The 19,744-nt window shown below is 44.4% G+C and overlaps 1 protein-coding gene across 1 annotated transcript in view; it reads right to left on the minus strand.

Moving 5' to 3' along the window:
- Positions 1-518: 518 nt before the first annotated feature.
- The window catches only part of Susd5 (sushi domain containing 5), a 48,238-nt gene continuing 29,012 nt past the window's right edge, over positions 519-19,744 (minus strand). Inside the window, exon 5 of the mRNA XM_070006502.1 lies at positions 519-3,902. Coding sequence (XP_069862603.1) covers positions 2,644-3,902 — 1,259 coding nt within the window. The 3' untranslated portion in view covers positions 519-2,643. The remainder of the gene's footprint in view (positions 3,903-19,744) is intronic.

Here is a 19,744-nt window from a genome sequence, read left to right on the forward strand (position 1 = left end):
CCAGAAACAAAATAAATCTAGTGCTAGGTGATGGTGGCTCACTCATGTAATCCTATCTACTTAGGAGGCTGAGATCTGAGGATTGCAGAGCAAAACCAGCCCAGACAGGAAAGTCTGTGAGATTCATCTTTGATTAACAACCAAAGAGCAAGATGTGGATCTATGGATCAAGTGGTAGAGTGCTAGCCTTGAACAAAAAAGCTCAAGAATAGAGTTCAGCCCTGGACCAGCACCCTAAACATATATAAACAAATTAAATAAATAAGCTAACAACTGTTTGGCGAAATAATTTTTTTATTTTAAATATATCAGAAGCTTTGTGTTAATGAAACCTCCTTAAACATTTACCAGTCTCAAGCGTTTATAATGACATACTATGTAGGTTTATAGTATTTCAGTCATTCCCTTTTGATACGTATTTTTAGATCCTGTAACATTTACATTATACCAAATCAATAAAAACTTCCAAACTGATGTGCTGGATTTATTTTGCCATCTGAGTCTTCAAAATAATACTTTATATGGATTAATAATTTGCAATAAATTTATTAACACATTTTAATTAATATTACTTGTGTGCTGGTGTAAATTCAGTATTTTGAATTATTATATAATCATAGTTACTGGAATAATCCCATCGTTGAGACAGAGGTTATTTTTATATAGTTACAAATAGAAATGTTATCTTGCAATAGATTAGAATTTGATTTAAGAATATGTACACTCTGGCTTTTATTCTGTTGTGTTCTGCTTTGGCTACACACAGAAAGTGTTCCTTATTCTAGATTTCATCTGATGCATAGTATTCCACCTTACCTCCACAGTCCCTCATTTTACCCAGTTGTGGTGATTAAGATCTTTGATTATGCGATATTCTCTCCTGACTATTTAGTCTATTATTTTTCCAAAGGTTGCACAGAAGAGAGAGCTCAGGGTAGCCAAATGGCTCTCAAATTTTACTACATATCAGAACCACCCATAGGGGCTTGTTAAAACACAGAGCTAAGCAGGGCTTGTAGCTCACACTTGTAATCCTTGTTACTCAGGAGGCTGAGATAGGAGAATCACGGTTCAAAGCCAACTGGGGCAGAAAAATCCGTGAGAATTTCATCACCAATTAGTTACCTACAAGGCCAGAATAGTGCTGTGGCTCAAGTGGTAGAGCACTAGTCTTGAGCAAAGGAGCTCAGGGACAGTGCCCAGGCCCTGAGTTCAAGCCCTGGGACTGGCATAAAAACAAAAAAACTCAGAGCTAGCTCCACTCCCAGGTTTTCTGTCTCCTGAGTGGGGTGGGATTAGAGACTCTGTATCACCAACAAGCCCCATGGTTGTACTGATGCTGCAGGTTAGGGAACCACCGTTTGAGATTTAATGTTAGAATACTTTCTGAGATACAACCCAATGTCTGGGTGAAGAATAGATCAGTCCAGATCATCCATATCCCTTTTAAATCCTCCTCTTTTCCATCAAGTGGGTACCAATCCTTAAATCCTAGCCTTTGACCATCTTCAAACATTTTTTCCTCCGTGTCATTCCCTTTTACTGGAGAAAGAGTTAATTTATGAGGGGTGGTACTGGGGTTTGAATTCAGTTCTTCATGCTTGCTAGGCAGTGAGTACGCCTCTGGCCTAGAAATAGTTAATTCTGAGAGAGGAAAACTAGATTGAGTTTTGTTATAAGTCTTGATAGAAATTTCTACTAGTTGTCCACTGCCTAGATACAGACTGTTCCAGGAGAGTGAATAGAAATAGTCCTTACTGGTACAAAGCTCACGTTGGTTTTGAAAAATGATGGGCTGTCCTACAGAATGGAGGAGACAAGGATGAGTGTGTATCTTCACCTCTCCAAAGCAAAATGTTAGTCATAAACTCTCTTCAAGGCTTGGCACCTTATAATCTTAGCTACTCAGGAGCTGAAATCTGAGGATCAGCTCAAAGCCAGCCCAGGCAGGAAAGTCTGTGAGCCTTATCTCAATAAACTACCCAAAAAGCTGGAAGTGGAGCTATGGGTCCAGTGGTAGAGCACTAGCCTTGAGCAAAAGAAGCTCAGCTATGGCTCCCAGTCCCTAGGTTCAAGCCCCAGAACTGACAAAAAAAATAAAAACAAGAAGTTCAAAAAACCCTTCAGTTCTGTGAAAAGAAACCTAGTTTCTAGACTATGTCTTGGTTCTTAGCTGATTTGCCTCAGCCATATCACAACATTAAAAGGAAATAACTCATTATTCTTTCATATCCCATTCAACAACTAAACATCTATATCCTAAACAACATTTCCTTCAAAGGCTTTGTTTAACAAAACTAGTTTCAGGACAGGGATCTTCTTTCTTTAAAAATCAAAGACAATAGTTGGATGAAACAAGAAGTGATTTTTAACCTTATGTTGGAATTAGGTCCAAACCCTGACCTGGGATTAGGGCATCAGTTCCAGGCCAGATGACTAAGGAGATGCTGACATCAATGATGCCATCAAACCTTCCTGCCCCACTACCTGCCTCCAGAGTCACAACTCAGCCTGTAGAATAAAACCTGAGGAAGAAAAGATGAGCCCCACTCAACCCGCACTCTTGTGAATTATCAGTGTGATGTGTGCCTCCCACTTCATTCTGCACCCAGTGGCTCACCGAGAGCCCATAAGAATGGCAACTTAGACCTTCTCCATCTCAATCTGCTGATGGTAGTGCCGGGTCTGCCTCTGGCCAAGATTCAGCTTGTATACAGAGCTCTTGTGCTGGCACCTGCGGTAGCCCCACACAGCTCCCACGCTTGCCAGGAGCAGCAGCAGGCACAGGATGGTAACAATGGTAGCAATCACAGGGCCTTTGCTGAGGTTGGGACATGCATCCCCCACACATGGCTCCACGGTTGGAAGAAACTCCTCTTCACTTGCACCTGGCCCAGGACCTTCCTGGCCCAGGAAATCCTCAGACAACAGGTAAGGGAAGCTCTCCTGGGTCGTAGAAGCTGTGGTTTGTACTGGAAGTTGTGTGGATGCCATGCTGCTTGAGAACATGTGGCTAGGAACCTGTTGGACAGTGATGGTTGTTATTGTGTCCAGGGTAGAACTGGTGTGCTCATTGGGCAGGGTGGCCATTGGAGGAGACTTCTCTGTGGTGAGTCTCCAAGGAATAGTTGACTTATATGTGGTCAAATCCCCATCTCCATCATAAGGATGCTCATTCTCGGACACATTCATGGGAGCCAGTGGAAGAGTTGAACTGTGGGTCATGTGAGTGGTACTTCTGGGCTTCTTAACCTCTACAAGAATGAGCTGATCAGGAGTCACAGGAACATTCTCATCCAGTCCTACTGACCCATCACTCTTGTCCCCATCATCCTCTGCTTCTGCCTCTACCTTCCTCCAAGCCCCATCGGTCACAGGGTAGCCATCTAACCAGGATTCATCACTGCTGCTCACCACTGGGTCCCCTGCTTTACTGTCGTTCCTGTCCACAAATGGTCCTGAGGGGCCATCGGTATGACCATAGATCAGCTTGGTTTCAGGCTCACCTGTCACTAGGCTGATCCCAGTGTGGTTGTCTCCAGTAGAAAATTGCTTTGTAGTGCCATTGTCGGCTTCCTTTTCCAACTCTGACTTATGGAAAGTCTCTGCAGGAAACCAGATGGAGGATTTCTGGTTCAGCTGGGATTGTGGCAAGTCTGTGGGGACATTGCTTCCAGCACCAGGCAAGCCTGTGGTTGGCACATAGGCTTTTTCTTGGGCTACATTTTCTTTCCCCATAGAAATTAGGACCAGGCGGTCCTGTTTGGGTATCTTTTCAGATGTGTCTTCCTGACCCCTGTCCTCTTCAGCCTCTGCTCTGGAATCTTCCATGACCTCTCGGAATGAAACAGATCTGTCATCGGGAAAATTGTCTTCGTAATCGATATGTGCCTCAGTCTCACCTGCAAAGAAAGAGGAAAACCCATCAGGCAGAGAGTGATTGCAGGGGAAAAAAGAAAGCACAAGACTGGAAGAGAATGCCCAGGACGGCCATCTTTCACACGGGCGATGACTGTGCACACTGGTAATCGTAAAGAATCACATCTAGAACATTACAATTTGTATGTGAGTTTACCCAGGACTATATGGATCTATATGAAATATAAAACACTAAGCAGATCTCTATGGTGGCAATGAAGAGAAAACAAAACAAAAATTTAAAGGATGCCATTTACAACTACATAAAAAAATAAAACACATGAGAACAATTTAACAAAAAGTTTGGAAGACTTCTACAAGAAACAGTAGAAATATTAATGAACTCAGAGCCAGTGGCCAATGATTACAATTTTAGCTACTCAGAAGGCTGAGATCTGCAGATCAAAGAAAGAAGGAAGGAAGGAAGAAAATTCCATCAAAAGCATGTGTGTAAGTACACATACACACACACATACACATACACACACACACATACAAATACACACAGAAACAAGGCTTATTTATTTATTTGTTACTACTGGGGCTTGAGCCCAAAGTGCCTCATATTCACTTGGGTTTTTCCATTCACAGCTGGTGTTATACCACTTGAGGCACACTTCCACTTTAGGCTTTTTGCTGGTTAACTGGAGATAAGAGTCTCTAAGATTTGTGTGCCTGGGCTGGCTTCACGCTGTGATCCTCAGATCTCAGCTTCCTGTATAACCAGGATTATAGGGTACCTGGCTCTTATAAAATTTCATTGGGGGGTAAATATGAAATTTGGGAGGGACATTACAATTTTTTTGAGATTTGAACTTTGTGCTTGCAGGAAAGTACTCTACCACTTGAGCTACAGCGCCACTTCCAGTTTTCTGGTAGTTAATAGGAGATTAGAGTCTCACAGCCTTTCCTGCCTGGGCTGGTTTTGAACCACAATCCTCAATCTCAGCCTCTTGAGTAGTTAGGATTGCAGGTGTGAGCCACCAGCACCCGGAATCCTGGTTAGATTTGAGGTAGGGTCTTGCATTTATGTCCAGGTCAGCCTAGACAGCCATCCACCCTATTCATGTTTCCCATTCTAGTTGACAGGCATATACCACCACACTCAACTATTGCTTAAGACAGTTCTTGCTAACTTTATATCCAGGCTGGCCTTGGACTGTGATCCTCTCAATCTCCACCTCCCAAGTAGAGCTGCAATAATAGGTATGCGCTACCAAGGTCAGTTGAATATGAATATTTTAAACTTAGAACCTATACTAAACATAGTAAAGAAATTTTACCCACAGCAAACAAACATAGAAAAGGGAAAGGAACTGAGTACCGGTGGCTCACGCCTGTAATCCTAGCTACTCAGGAGGCTGAGATCTGAGGATAATGGTTCAAAGCCAGCCCAGGCAGGAAAGTTCATGAGACCACTAGAAAACTGGAAGTGGTGCTGTGGCTCAAAGGGATAGAGTGCTAGCCTTGAGCAAAAGAGCCCAGGGACAGTGATCAGGTCCAAGTTCAAGGCCTATGACTGACAAAAAAAAAAAAAAAAAAGGAAAAGAAAAGGGAATAGTATATTGCAGCAAATTCCAAAATCTAGTTTCCAGGAAAAGAAGCAGAAGATTCCAGAGCCAAGTAGAGAGAGGCCTGCTTCAACTCTTAGCCTATCCTTGTCTCCTTCCTCCACCCTCTCCCCCTCAAGAAAAGGTGTGCTGGAGCCTGGCGCTGGTGGCTCACGCCTGTAATGCTAGCTACTCAGGAGGCTGAGATCTGAGGATCATGGTTCAAAGCCAGCCCGGGCAGGAAAGTCCGTGAGACTCTTATCTCCAATAAACCACTAAAAAACCAGAAGTGGTGCTGTGGCTCAAATGGTAGAGTGCTCGCCTTGAGCTGAAGAGCTGAAGGACAGTGCCCAGGCCCAGAGTTCAAGACCCACGACTGATCAAAAAAGGCTGTGCTGGGAATAGATGCATCCTGGGAGAAGAAAAGTATGGAGAGAGACGAGACAGGTAATAATCAGGAGGGTCAATTTTTTCGGATAGAACTCAAAATATTTAGACTTCACACTGTGCAGGCACCAGGAAGTTTGATGTAGGACATTTTGAAAGAAAAACTGAGACCACAATTTTTAAAACAAACCAAGGTAAAACTACTCGTCATTCAGCCATGTAGTCTTGTGACTATCATTCTTTCTTCAAGATGGAAGGGAAATGCTTGTGAAAGGCAATAAGCCTAACAGAGAAAATACTAGCTCAGGAGCAGGAAAAATTCTTTGCCATTGCTTCCCACTACAGACCTGAATAGTTTACACAAAGTGTACATTATTTAGCTCAAAGGAAAGTAACAAAAAAACAGAATATAGAAAGGATGGCTTTGAATTTTGGGAATGAATTGCGGATGAATGTAAAATCTGAATTAAAAGTCAATTACAGCTCACAGCTATAATTCTAGCTACTCAGGCTGAGATCTGAGGATTATAGTTTGAAGCCAGCCTGGACTGGAAAGTCAATGAGTCTCATCTCCAGTTAATCACCAAAAATCCAGAAGTCAGCCAAGTGCTGGTAGCTCAGTCCCGTAATTCTAGCTATTCAGGATGCTGAGATCTGAGAATCATGGTTGAAAGCCAGCTCAGGCAGGAAAGTCTGTGAGACTCTTATCTCTAATAAACCACCAGGAAACCAGAAGTGGTCCTGTAGCTCAAGTGCTAGAGCACTAGCCTTGAGCTGAAAAGCTCAGGGGCAGTGCCCAGGCCCAGAGTTCAAGACCCATGACCAAAATAAATAAATAAACCCAGAAGCAGAGCTGTGGCTGAAGTTATAGAGCACTAGCCTTGAGAAGAAACGCTCAGAGACAAGGCCGACTCTGAGTTCAAGGCCCAAGACCAACACCAAAAACAAAACAAGCAAAACAACAAAAGGTCAAAGCCGAGTGCCAGTTGGCTCATGCCTGTAAACCTAGCTACTGAGAGTGCTGAGATAGTTTTGAGGATCACAGTTCAAAGCCAGCCCAAGCAGAAAGGTCTGTGAGATTCCTACCTCCCTTAAACACTAAAAAAGCAGGGCTGGGAGAATGTGGTTCAGTGGTAGAGTGCTTGCCTAGCATGCATGAAACCCTGGGTTCAAGTCCTCAGTATCACACAAACAGATGTAACTCTGTGGCTCAAGTGGTAGAGTACTAGCCTTGAGCAAAAGGAGCTCAGGGACAGTGCCCAGGCTGAGTTCAAGCCCCATCAACCCCCAGGACTGGCAAAAAAAAAAAAAAAAGCCCAATGTGGAGCTGTGGCTCAAGTGGTAGAGTGATAGCCTTGAGCAAAAGGACCTCAAGGAAGGGGCCTAAGCCCACAGTTGAATTCCCAGGACTAGCCAAATAAATAAGTAAATAAATAAAAATAATATGCGGAGCAGAGTGTGGTTGCACATACTTATAATCCCAGCTTCTCACATAGTGGATGTAGGAAGCTTGAAAGTTCCCTCTCAAGAACAGTCTGGGCAAAGTTAGGGAGCCCCTGTCTGAAATGCAAAGTTGGCTGCTAATGTCTCCCATCTGTAATCCTTGCTACTTGGAAGGCTGAAATCAAGAAGATAGTGGTTTGAGGCCCAGCAGCCTACGTGAAAAAAGGTCACAAGATTGCTTCTCAACTGATAGTTACTTTAGCATACCTGTCATTCTAAATTACATAGAAATCACAGTTCAGGCTAGTCCTGGGCAGAAAAGTCTGCAGGACTCCAGTGCTGTAGTGTGTGCTGTTGTCCCAACTACGATGGAAAACCTAAAATAGGCAGATTGAGATCCAAGCATTCACCCACAAAAAGTGAGACTCTGAAACATAAACAGCACAAAAAGGGATAAAAGTGTGTTTCAGAAACAGCACCTGCCTATTAAGCAGAAGACCCTGAGTTCAAACTCTAGTACTATCAAACGAAAGAAAAAGAAAAGAAAAGCTTCACAAGTAGGCAGGAAGACAGAGGGGGAAAAAAGGACAGAGAGCAGATGGGACTGAAAATAATGAAGACAGTAGTGCTAAATTCGAATCTATTGATGCTTAACTATAAATAGATTAGTGCTACAACCAAAAGACAAAGACTGTTGGCCTAGATAAAGAAATACAATTTTTCCAGGTTTGGTGGTTCACTCCTGTAATCCTAGCAGTAGGAAGGCAGGAGGATGAAGACAGGAGGATGAAGAATTTAAGGCCAGCAACATAGTGAGATCTCTGTCTCAAGAAAAAGTCAGCCTGGTGCTGGTGGCTTACGCCTATAATCCTAGCTACTCAGGAGGTTGAGATCTGAGGATCTCAGTTCAAAGCAGGAAAGTCTACAAGACTCTTAACTCCAATTAACTCCCAAGAAACCAAAAGTAGAGCTATGGCTCCAAGGATAGTGTGATAGCCTTGTACAAAAAGCTTGAGGGCAGCAACCAGGCAAAAACCTTCTAGGACTTTTTTTTTATGTCGGTTATGGGGCTTGGACTCTGGGCCTGGGTACTGCCCTGAGCTCTTCAGCTCAAGGCTAAGGATCTACCACTTGAGCCATGGCGCCACTTCCAGTTTTCTGGTGGTAATTAGAGATAGTTTCAGGGACGGAGGGTCGGGGAGTGTAGTCGTGGAGATGGGAGGGCAGGGATGGTAGGGGAAAAACAAAGGAGGAGGCAACAATGCTTGCTAAGAAATGTACTCATTACCTTGCTCATGTAACTATAACCCCTCTGTATGGTATTTTCACAATACAAAAACTTATTTTTTTTTTTAAAAGAGTCTCACGGACTTTCCTGCCTAGGCTGGCTTTGAACCACAATGCTCAGATCTCAGCCTCCTGAGTAGCTAGGATTACAGGCGTGAGCCACCAGCACCTGGATAAGGACATTTCTATACATTTAGAAATACCAAACATCTAAATAATTCCTGGTCACAGAAGTACAATGGGCGCTGGTGGCTCAGGAGGTTGAGATCTGAGCATCGTGGTTCAAAGCTAGACAGAGGCAGGAAAGTCCATCAGACTCTTATCTCCAATTAACCACCAGAAAACTGGAAGTGGAGCTGTGGCTCAGTGGTAGGGTGCTAGCCTTGAGCAAAAAGAGCTCAGAGACAATGAAAACACAAGCCAGGTGCCAGTGGCTCACAAATGTAATTCTAGAAAAAGATAAAGGCATATTTTAACAGTCAAGCCAGTTTCCACCAACACTACCTCTTTTTCTCCCCAGACTGGGCTGGAATCTGCCCTGGGCCCTGCCGTCGGGGCTTGTCACCCTCAGCGCTCTGCACTATTTCTTTGGACCTGCTGAGCATGAGGTTTGCAGAGGAAACATGGGTTCTAAGGCACACTCAGAGGCCAAAGGCCACGCTGGCTGCCACCCTCAATTCATGAAAATGAGCTGGCTGCAGGTGTGCACTGTGAGACCCACGGCACTGCAAACACATTCTCAACAAAACCCACACTTCCTGCATCAGGGCAGGGGGTGCTCCTCGCAGGTGTCTTCAACAAGGATGCTGGGAGTTTGAGCCAAAGGAAGGGAGGGGGCCTCCCCTGGTCAATTATCTTCTTATTCTCAAGTGCCTGAGGAAGTGCCTGTCACCCGCTGTCCTCACTGAGTACTGGGAGTTAGCGAGGCAGAGGTGATGCAGTTCACAGCATTTCTCTCTGAGAATCACAAAGCGAAGACTTCCTCTGGAATGTCATCTCACTTTTCTGCTAATTGTTCTTTGTGGGGTTTTTTGTTTTGGTTTTGGTTGGTCCCGGGGCTCAAACTCAGGGTCTGGGCCCTGTCCCTGAGCTCTTTTGCTCTTTTGCTCACTTTGAGCCACATCTCCACTTCCGGTTTTCTGGTGTTTCACTGGAGATAGTCTCAAGGACTTTCTTACCCGGGATGGCTTTGAACCTCAATTATCAGATCTCAGCCATCTGAGTAGATAAGATTATAGGCATGAGCCACTGGTGCCCAGTGAGTCTATAATTCTTTTTTTTTTTTTTTTTGGTATGTGTATGTGGTGGTATTGAGCTTGAACTCAGGGCCTGTGTGGTGTCCCTTAGCTATTTTTTTTCCCCTCAAAGCCAGTGTCCTCCCACTTGAGCCACAGCTCCACTTTGGGTTTTTTTCTGGTTAATTGGAGATACAAATTTCATGGACTTTTATGCCTGAACTGGATTTGAACTGCGATCCCCAGATCTCAGTCTCTTGAGTCGGTAGGCTAGGTATGAGCTACCAATGCTTGGCTATTTCATACCCCTAAATAGATAGGGTAAAACCCATCTAGATACCAGTAGGGTTTGGCACGTGGACCCCGTGTGGACTCAGTTGGAGACTGATGCGTAACCCAGCAAACACCCAGAACAGGGTCATGCCTGTGGCCTGCCCAGCTCCTCCATGAAACAACACATAGCAAGGTACTGGAAGGTACCAGACAGTCCATTAATGTTTGTTCAGTGAATGAGTGAGTGAAGAGGGGAAAGGGAAGTGATGAACTCCAGTTTTTATAAAGCTTTATCTAGTCTGGGAGTCCATCAGCCCCAGTGTCATCATTCCATTCATGACAGACAGATGCAAACACATGATAAAGACCTCTGAGTTCCCATTCTGAGGACAGCGGCTGTCTGCACAAGTCCTCCTTCTGTGTCAGTAGCTCACACCTGTAATCCCAGCTACTCAGGAGGCTGAGACCTGAAGGATCATGGTTCAAAGCCAGTCTAGCCAGAAAAATGCTTGAGACTCCACCTTCCACTCATTATCAAAATGCTGGATGGGTGGATAAGAGTGCCAACTATGAACAAGAAAGTTTGAGTGAGAGTACAAGGCCCTATGTTCAAGTCTAGGAATTCGAGCTCTATAAGGGTACAGCTAGAATTTGGGAAAGGGCTGTGGGTAGGCCTGCCTCTTTCTGGATTCTTCAGGCCAGACTTAGCTCATGTTGCTGTGTGAATGTGTGTGCACATCCTGCATGCTGAGCTACTCAAAGTCTTCCCAGAGGGAAGTCCAGGCCCCTGAGCCAAGCTTTTCCTGCCTCCTGCTCAGTTAACAGATTCTCAATGTGGTTCAGTTTTCCTGAGACCCCAAATGAACAAAGTCCCGTGAGTGTTTAGAACCAGCACCCTCTTTCTGAGAAAATACCCCAAGCTTCCTGCTTCTGACCTATTGAGGAACAGTGAAATTACTCACTGAATTTCATCCAAAAAAGCAAATTCTTCACACAAGCTAGAGAAGCCCAGCTCTTTGCATGGCGGTGAGATGTGTCTATTCTCTCCTGGTGTTTTGGACTCCATGGCTCTGATTCCATTCCTCAACATCCTCAGCCTCTACACCCTTTGCTCCCGCCATCCCCCGCCCACCCCCTACCTGTGCTAACACTACAGGTATCTGTGCACTTATATTTGACTGCTACTCTTGGAAAACAGAAGAAATATAAGTTGGGAACAGCCAGGTGCTGGGGGGTCCATGCCTTTCATCCTCCAGAAAACCAGAAGTGGCACTGTGGCTCAAGTGGTAGAGTGCTAGCATTGAGCTAAAGAACTCAGGAACAGCGCCCAGGCCCTGAGTTTAAGCCCCACAACTGACAAAAAAAAAAAAAAAAAAAAAAAGATTTCTGGAGCAAATGGAGAAAGTTGGCCGGTGTGCTGCTGGCTTTTCTTTCTCATTTCCTTTCCCTAAAAAATAAATTGTATCTGGTATATTTAAAGTACATGATGTTATGAGACATACATAGTGAATCACATTCACCATATCCAACATCTTACATAATTACCGGATATATAGATATAGATACAGATTTATTGCCGTTCCTGGGGCCTGAACTCTGGGCCTGGGCTCTGTCCCTCAGCTCTTCAGCTCAAGGCTAGCACTCTACCACTTGAGCCACAGCACCACTTCCTCTTTCTGCTTATGTGGTGCTGAGGAATTGAACCCAGGGCCTCATACAAAGGCAAGCACTCTACCACTGAGCCACCTTCCCAGCCCAATTACCGGATTTTTTATTTTCATAAATATATGAAAACATATTTAGCATAAATTTCATATCTATTTGTGTGTGTGTGTGTGTGTGTGTGTGTGTGTGTGTGTGTGTGTGCGCCAGTATTGGGACTTGAACTCAGGGCCTTGTGCTCTACTTCTTTTGTTTTTCAAGGCTGGCATTCTACCACTTAAGCTATATCTGTACATCTAGGTTGTTGCTGGCTAAATAGTCCCACAGAGTTTTCTACCCAGGTGGCTTTGAATCACACAATCCCCAGATCTTATCCTCCCAAGTAGCCAGGCTTTCTAGCATGAGATACCAGTGACCTGGCTCATTGAATACAATTTTCTTACTTGCAGTTCTCATGTCTAAATTGAGCTAGGTACTGCAATGCTGCCCTGCAATCCCAGCTATAAGGAGGTTGTGGCAGGAGAATGGCTGGAGTCCAGGAGTTTAAGGCCCACCTGGGTCACATAGATTCCCATTTCAGTCAGTCAATCAGTCTCTAGACTTGTTCAGCCCACATAGCTGCTGTGTTGTGTCCTCTGACCTACATCTTCTAATTTCTTCTCCCCCTTTCACTTCTAGCCACTGTTTTGTTGTTGTTTGTCTTCCTCTGTAACTTTATCACCTGACTTGGCTCAGGGCCTGAAGTACACAGGACCAGCTACAGCCCTGGGGTGGCAACTCCTAACTCTGCCATGATCCATGTTGTTCATTGCTGCATTTTAGGAACCCACACACACCTTCCTCTTTCCTCCAGTCTTGGCTGCACAGACTTTAAAAATAGTAATTTTAAAAAAGACAACCAGACATGCCAGAAATAACCAGCGGTTTAGTTAGGTTCTGAACAAATATGGTCATATGGACAAGGAGGTTCTAAATTCAGTTTGAGTCTCATGCTTGATTGTATGAAGCAAATGAAATCCAAAAACTGGAGAAAAACACAGACTGCAGTTAATTTAAGAAAACCAAAAAATGCCTTTAGAAATGAGGGAGAGGAACAGATGAACTTACTAAAACTGGTTTGGGTGCATGGCTCTAATGCACTGCTCTACCCAGAGTTTGGGGACCCCTGGGAGAAAGCACATTCAGGTGATATCAATACTGAGGTGACACTCGCCTGGTTGAAATCCTCACTCTGTTTCTTTCTGGCTGTGTCACACAGGCAGGTCACCAAAGCATCCAGTACCTCAGTTTACCCATCTGTGAACTGGAACTAACAATTTCTATTCCTACACTTGGGAAGAATAAAACAAAGTTTATAAAATTCTTATAGAAAAGAGCATGGAGAAGCCAGGTGACTCACATTTGTAATCCTAGCTACTCAGTAGGCTGAGATCAGAGGATCAATAGTGCGAGGCCAATCTGGGCAGGAAAGTTCATTAGTCTTATCTCCAATTAACTACCAAAAAGCTGGAAGTGGAGCAGTGGCTCAAGTGGTAGAGCTCCAGCCTTGAGTGAAAAGCTAAGGGACAGCAACCAGGCCCAGAGTTCAAGCTCCAGTACTGGCACAGAAAGAGAAGAAAAGAAGGGAGGGAGGGAGGAAGAGGAAGGAAGGAAGGAAGGAAGGAAGGAAGGAAGGAAGGAAGGAAGGAAGGAAGGAAGGAAGGAAGGAAGGGGCATGGGGGACTTCATGATGATGGAAATGTCCTGTACTTTGGTTGTGGTAGTTTCAGGAGTGTAACTACCTGTAATAACTCAGATAACTCAAATCACTCATTTTACATTGATCAAGATGCATGGTATTCATTAACTGATTTGTTGAATCAAAACCCCTTTGTACAACTACTTAAATAAACATTGTATACTTCCCATGGGTGTATGACATATAAATTTAATCTTAAAGCTCTTTAAAAAAAAATCCCAGCCGGGCGCTGGTGGCTCACGCCTGTAATCCTAGCTACTCAGGAGGCTGAGATCTGAGGATCGCGGTTCAAAGCCAGCCCGGGCAGGAGAGACCATGAGACTCCTATCTCCAATAAACCACCAGAAAACCGGAAGTGGCGCTGTAGCTCAAGTGGTAGAGCGCTCGCCTTGAGCTGAAGAGCTGAGGGACAGCGCCCAGGCCTGGAGTTCAAGCCCCATGACCGACAAAAAAAAAAAAAAAAAAAAAAAAAAAAAAAAAAATCCCAAACTTCTGGGAGAGAGATGGCGTGGGCTGTGTTTGATTTAGCACATCTCTGTTCTCAGGGCCTGACTGGGGTGTGTGTCTTGTTTCCATGGCTGAGTCAGATCAGGGAAAGAAAAAGGGAGTCTAGATACTTGTTAATTGTCTCAGAGATGGGGCATGGGGCTGGTGGGAGGTCCTCCTTGCTATCATCATTTTCCTGACTCATACTAGAAAAAAAGCATAGAAAGAACCTATGGGATCTGGGACAAGAGGTCTCAATGGCATTTATGAGCCTGTCTTTTTTTTTTCCCTATAGGTACTGGGGCTTGGTACTCAGGGCTTAGGCTTTGTGCCTTAGCTTTTTTACTCAACGCGGGAGCTCTATTACTTATGTAACAGCTTCACTTCTGGCTTTTTGGTGGTTAATTAGAGTTAAGAGTTTTATAGACTTTCTGCCCAGTCTAGCTTTGAACCACAATCCTCAGGTCTCAGACTCCTACCTCAATAACTAGGATTGCAAGTATGTGCCACCGGCACCATGCTCTGAGCCTTTTTATTTTTTTGTCAGTATGGGACTTGAACTTGGTGCCTAACATTCTCCCAGAGCTCTTTTGCTCAGGGCTAGAGCTCTACCACTTTGAGCCACTGTGCCACCTCCACTTTCCTGGTGGTTAATTGCAGATAAGTCTCATGGACTTTCCTGCCCAGGCTGGCTTTGAACCACCACCCTGAGGCTGACTTTTTTTTTTTTTTGTCAGTTGTGGGGCTTGAACTAAGAGCCTGGGCACTGTCCTTGAGCCTCTTTGTGCTCAAGGTGAGTGCTCTACCACTTGAGCCACAGCTCCACTTCTGGTTTTTGAGTGGTTAATTGGAGATAAAAATCTCATGGGGACTTTTCTGCCTGGGCTATCTTCAAACCATGATCCTCAGATCTCAGCCTTCTGAGTAGCTAGGAGTATAGGCGTAAGCCATTGGTGCCCGGCTTTCAGCAGGTCTTACTACTTAGTAGCAGATGGCTTTTGGCAAGTCTTCAAGTCTGTGTGTCTTGCTGCCTGGGCTTCTCTGCTCAATAACTGTTCTTTTCCCTTCCAACCCCACAGATGGGCGGAACCCAAAGCAGAGGCCACAGGACCTGTATGCACTGAAGCCAGGAGAGCAGGGGTATTGAAGATAATCTGAGCGAAGAACAGGAGTAGATACTGATATTGTGTGGCCAGGGTTAGAGACTAAAAGTATCAGTGGCCAAGGAGGAAACATGGCCCTGAAGGTAGACATATGAAGCAGCCTAGGAGAAAAGCAGACCCACTGTGGAAGTCTGCCGCACACATGCTTTAAGGAGCAAAGCATGAGGTTTTTTTCTGTAATTAGGGCAGTAACCAATCACAGTTAGATACTAAACACACTAGAGGTATGCCAGACATTTCCTGCTGCCCAGGCTGGGAATGGAAACCAAGAAGAAGATGTGTGGATTTGGACAGGAGAATGGAAGACTACGTGGCCAGACCCAGACAGGATTCCAGAGGAATCCAATACAAAGCTAGAGGAAAAGTAATACAGAGAAGAAAGAAAATAGGGCAGGGGCCAAGGTTAAAGGAAATCCGGGAACCATGTGTGACAAATAGTAATCATCAGTACTTATAAGAGTAAATTAAGGCTCAGGAGAGTCAAGAAAATTATTGTTTCCTCTTTTCTTCCTTTACAGGTATTGGAGCATGAACTCAGGGCCTTACACTCTTGCTTAGCTTTTTCTTTTTTCTGTTTTGGTGCCAGTCCTGGGGCTTGAACTCAAGACCTGAGCATTGTCCCTACATTTGTTTTTTTCTCAAGGCTAGTGCTCTATCACTTGAGCCACGGTGCCACTTCCAAGTTTTTCTGAGTAGTTTACTGGAGATAGTCTCACGGACTTTCTTACTTGGGCTGGCTTTGAACTGTAATCCTCAGATCTCAGTCTCCTGAATAACTAGGATTTACAGGCGTGAGTTATTGGTACCTGGCTTTTGCTTAGTTTTTTTTTTTTTTTGTCGGTTGTGGGGCCTGAACTCTGGACCTGGGCACTGTCCCTCAGCTCTTCAGCTCAAGGCTAGCACTCTACCATTTGAGCCACAGTGCCACTTCCAGCTTTTTCTACTTAGGTGGTACAGAGGAATCAAACCCAGGGCCTCATGCATACAAAGGTAAGCACTCTACCACTGAGCCACCTTCCCAGCCCTGTTTTTTGGTTTTGTTTTTGGCTTGAACAGCACTCTTTGAGTCACATTTCCACTTCTGATGTTTGCTCTCTCATTTAGCTGCCCCAGCTGGCCTTGAACCATGATCCTCTGATCTCAGCTTCCTGAATATCTAGTTACAGGAGTCAACCAACCACTGGTGCCTGAATCTTCTCATCCTTTTAAATAAACTCAAATCTCTTATATAAATCATCTCAGAAATAACAAAGCAAGCGATTTGGAATCTTGATCTTCTTCTAGCTGTATTGTTTTGTGTCCCTTCTGGTCCTCATCATGAACAGCAGGAGTATGAGAGGGAGTCTTGGCCCCTGCCTCACTCCTCCTCATCCTCTCACCATGGCATGGCTGTGTGGCACCCCTCATGTACCAAACATTGAAAACACATGGCCACCAGAACTGCCTGCAGACGGGAAAGCAGGGCACACTTTAGCCTTCATTCCCTTGATTTCGTCAGGTTTTAAGTTGATCAAGGACTTCTGCTGGAAGTGTACACTTTCCTCTAAACTGCAACATCTCTCTTTCCAACTTCCCTGCTACCTCTTCATCTTCTGCATTCCTGTGACCATTAACTAGTGTTTGCCTTAGGGTTAGGCTTTCTACCTTCAGTCAGTACTTAGGGTCCTGCCAAATGATAGGATGTGAATGATTAAGGACCAATCAGCATGTGTGACAAATATTATTAAGCTGGGTGCTGGTGGCTCTCACCTGTAATCCTAGTTACACAGGAGGCTGAAAAGCCTGGGCAGACAAATCTGAGAGACTTTATCTCCAATTAAATAGCAGAAAGCCAGGGCTGGGAAGGTGGCTCAGTAGTAGAGCGCTTGCCTTGCATGCTCCAGGCCCTCGGTTCGATTCCTCAGCACCGCATAAGAAAAAAGCTGGAAGTGGCGCTGTGGCTTAAGTGGTAGAGCGCTAGCCTTGAGCTGAAGAGCTGAGGGACAGCGCCCAGGCCCAGAGTTCAGGCCCCATGACCGGACCTCCCCCCCCCCCAAAAAAAAACAAAAAAACCCAAAAAAACAGCAGAAAGCCAGAAGTGGCGGTATGGCTTGAGCAAAAAAGCCATGTGAAAGCACAAGGCCCTGAGTTCAAGCCCCAGTTTTACAGTTTCATACACACACACACACACACACACACACACACACACACACATACACACGTATATATAAAACACACACACATATATATGTATTACATACACACACACACACACACACACACACACACATATATATATATATATATATATATATATATATATATATATATATATATATATTCCAACCCAGATCTGACCAACTCCAAGCCTTGTTTTTTTGTTTTGTTTTGTTTTGGGTCTGGTAGTAGGGCCTGAACTCTGGGCCTGGGCGCTGTCCCTCAGCTCTTCAGCTCAAGGCTAGCGCTCTACCACTTGAGCCACAGCACCACTTCCAGCTTTTTTCTTATGTGGTGCTGAGGAATCGAACCCAGGGCCTCATGCATGCAAGGCAAGCGCTCTACCACTGAGCCACCTTCCCAGCCCCATCCAAGCCTTGTTTAAGCTTCTCCTCCAAAATGACTTTTCTCTCCAATCTGAATAGGGTGCTGACCCTATATAAAAGCAGCTCTCTCTATAAAAAAAAGTCGATATTCATGGACACAATTAATGTGCAAAGTGAAGCAAAATATTTGATGATAATATTCTTGTAACACACACATTTCTTATAATGACACATCTACTTTAAATGTTACATCTACAGGGTAAAGAACACTAACAGTCTATGTACCCAGCCAAGTGTAGAAGCCAGAACTCCTACCCAGCAGCTGAAAGCTCTAGCAATTCTGCACTGCAGTGAGAAAATAAACATCATTTCAAACACACAAAACCTGCATTTAGCTCTCATTCTACTGGGGCCAGTAAACAACCCATTTGTCTGGCAGGCGTGACTCACGAGATGGTGTGACTTCAGCGGAGAACATTAGCAATCTCAGAGTGAGGCTAAGAGTTGAGCCCATTGCTCAAATGGTCCTTCTAGCACTTGTCCTTACCTGTAACGTTTTATTCCTAGTGTACCAGAAGGCAGGTAGGTATACCCACACAGTTTTTAGAAGCTTTGCAGCAATCTGATAGGAAAATGTTATGTCTATTCACCTTAACAAAAATTGTGCTTATGTTTGAAATCTACTTTAGTTCTGTAATCATTCATTTTTATTGCATTTATTGAAGTATCAGTCTGCCAATGACTAGAAAAAATTGTAACAGTTCACAGACTTGGAAACTCATTAAACAGACAATAAACTTTTTAAAAGTTATTCCAAGTTCATTGTGGTGTACCCTTGTAATCTCAACGGAAGGATTTTTTTTTCTTTTCTTTTTTATAGTTCAGGGCTATCCAGGGCTACATATTGATCTCAAGAAAACAAACAAAGATCTTCTAAGAATGGGAAGATATCAAACAAGTAATGATAAACAATATATACTTTTTTGGGTTCCAGTCCTGGGGCTTGAACTCATGTCCTGGGCACTGTTCCTGAGCTGCCTTTTTTTTTTTTTTTTCCTCTCTCAAGGCTAGTACTCTACCACTTGAGCCACAGTGCCACTTTTGGCTTTTTCTGTTTATGTAGTACTGAGGAATCAAACCCAGGGCTCATGCATGCTAGGCAAGCAGTCTACCACTAAGCCACATTCCCAGCCACCCAAGAATATTTTTTAGCTCTTTTTCTTTTTGTGTGTGGTGTTGGGCCCTGTCTTGCTCAGCTTTTTCCACTAAAGGGGCTGGCTGTTTACCACTGGAGCCAAACCTCCAATTCTGGCTTTTTGCAGGTTAACTGGAAGAAAAGAGTCTCTCAGCTTTGTCTGCTTAGGCTGTTTGCAAACTGTGATCCTCAGATCTCAGTCTCTTGAGTAGCTAGGATTACAGGTGTGAGCAATCCACACCTGGCTTTAGAACAAATATTTTTTTTTTTTGGGGGGTCCGGTCGTGGGGCCTGAACTCTGGTCCTGGGCGCTGTCCCTCAGCTCTTCAGCTCAAGGCTAGCCCTCTACCACTTGAGCCATAGCGCCACTTCCGGATTTTTTTTTCTTTTTGCTTATGTGGTGCTGGGGAATCGAACCCAGGGCCTCAGGCATGCAAGGCAAGCGCTTTACCACTGAGCCACCTTCCCAGCCCTAGAACAAATATTTAAAGGTATTTAACATAAGGACATTTTAATACCTGGTTGTCACGTGACCAGCGGCCAACTTCACTATTATTAGAGAAATGAACATTGTAACTGCAGTTACCATTTCAGCAGTCACCACGTGGCAAAGCCTAAAGGTTGATGAGCATCTGAACCAAGCTTCCAAACACAGCTAGAGGGAGAATAAATGGATCCGACTAGTGGAGGAAACACCTGCAGTATCTAAGCCCAGACACTTGCTTCCTTCCATAATAACAGAAGAGAAAATGCTCACAGGTACCAGGCCATGTAACTGCTGACAAGCCCAAGGTGAGAACAAACCAGTGTCTCCCAATAGCACTGGATACACAGAGATGTATTTACACTGTGGATAGTAAACAGCAGTGACAATGACAACTCACA

Source organism: Dipodomys merriami, unplaced genomic scaffold (genome assembly GCF_024711535.1).
Source record: "Dipodomys merriami isolate MVZ:Mamm:240054 unplaced genomic scaffold, mDipMer1.0.p SCAF_7, whole genome shotgun sequence".
In the NCBI taxonomy this organism is placed as follows: domain Eukaryota; kingdom Metazoa; phylum Chordata; class Mammalia; order Rodentia; family Heteromyidae; genus Dipodomys; species Dipodomys merriami.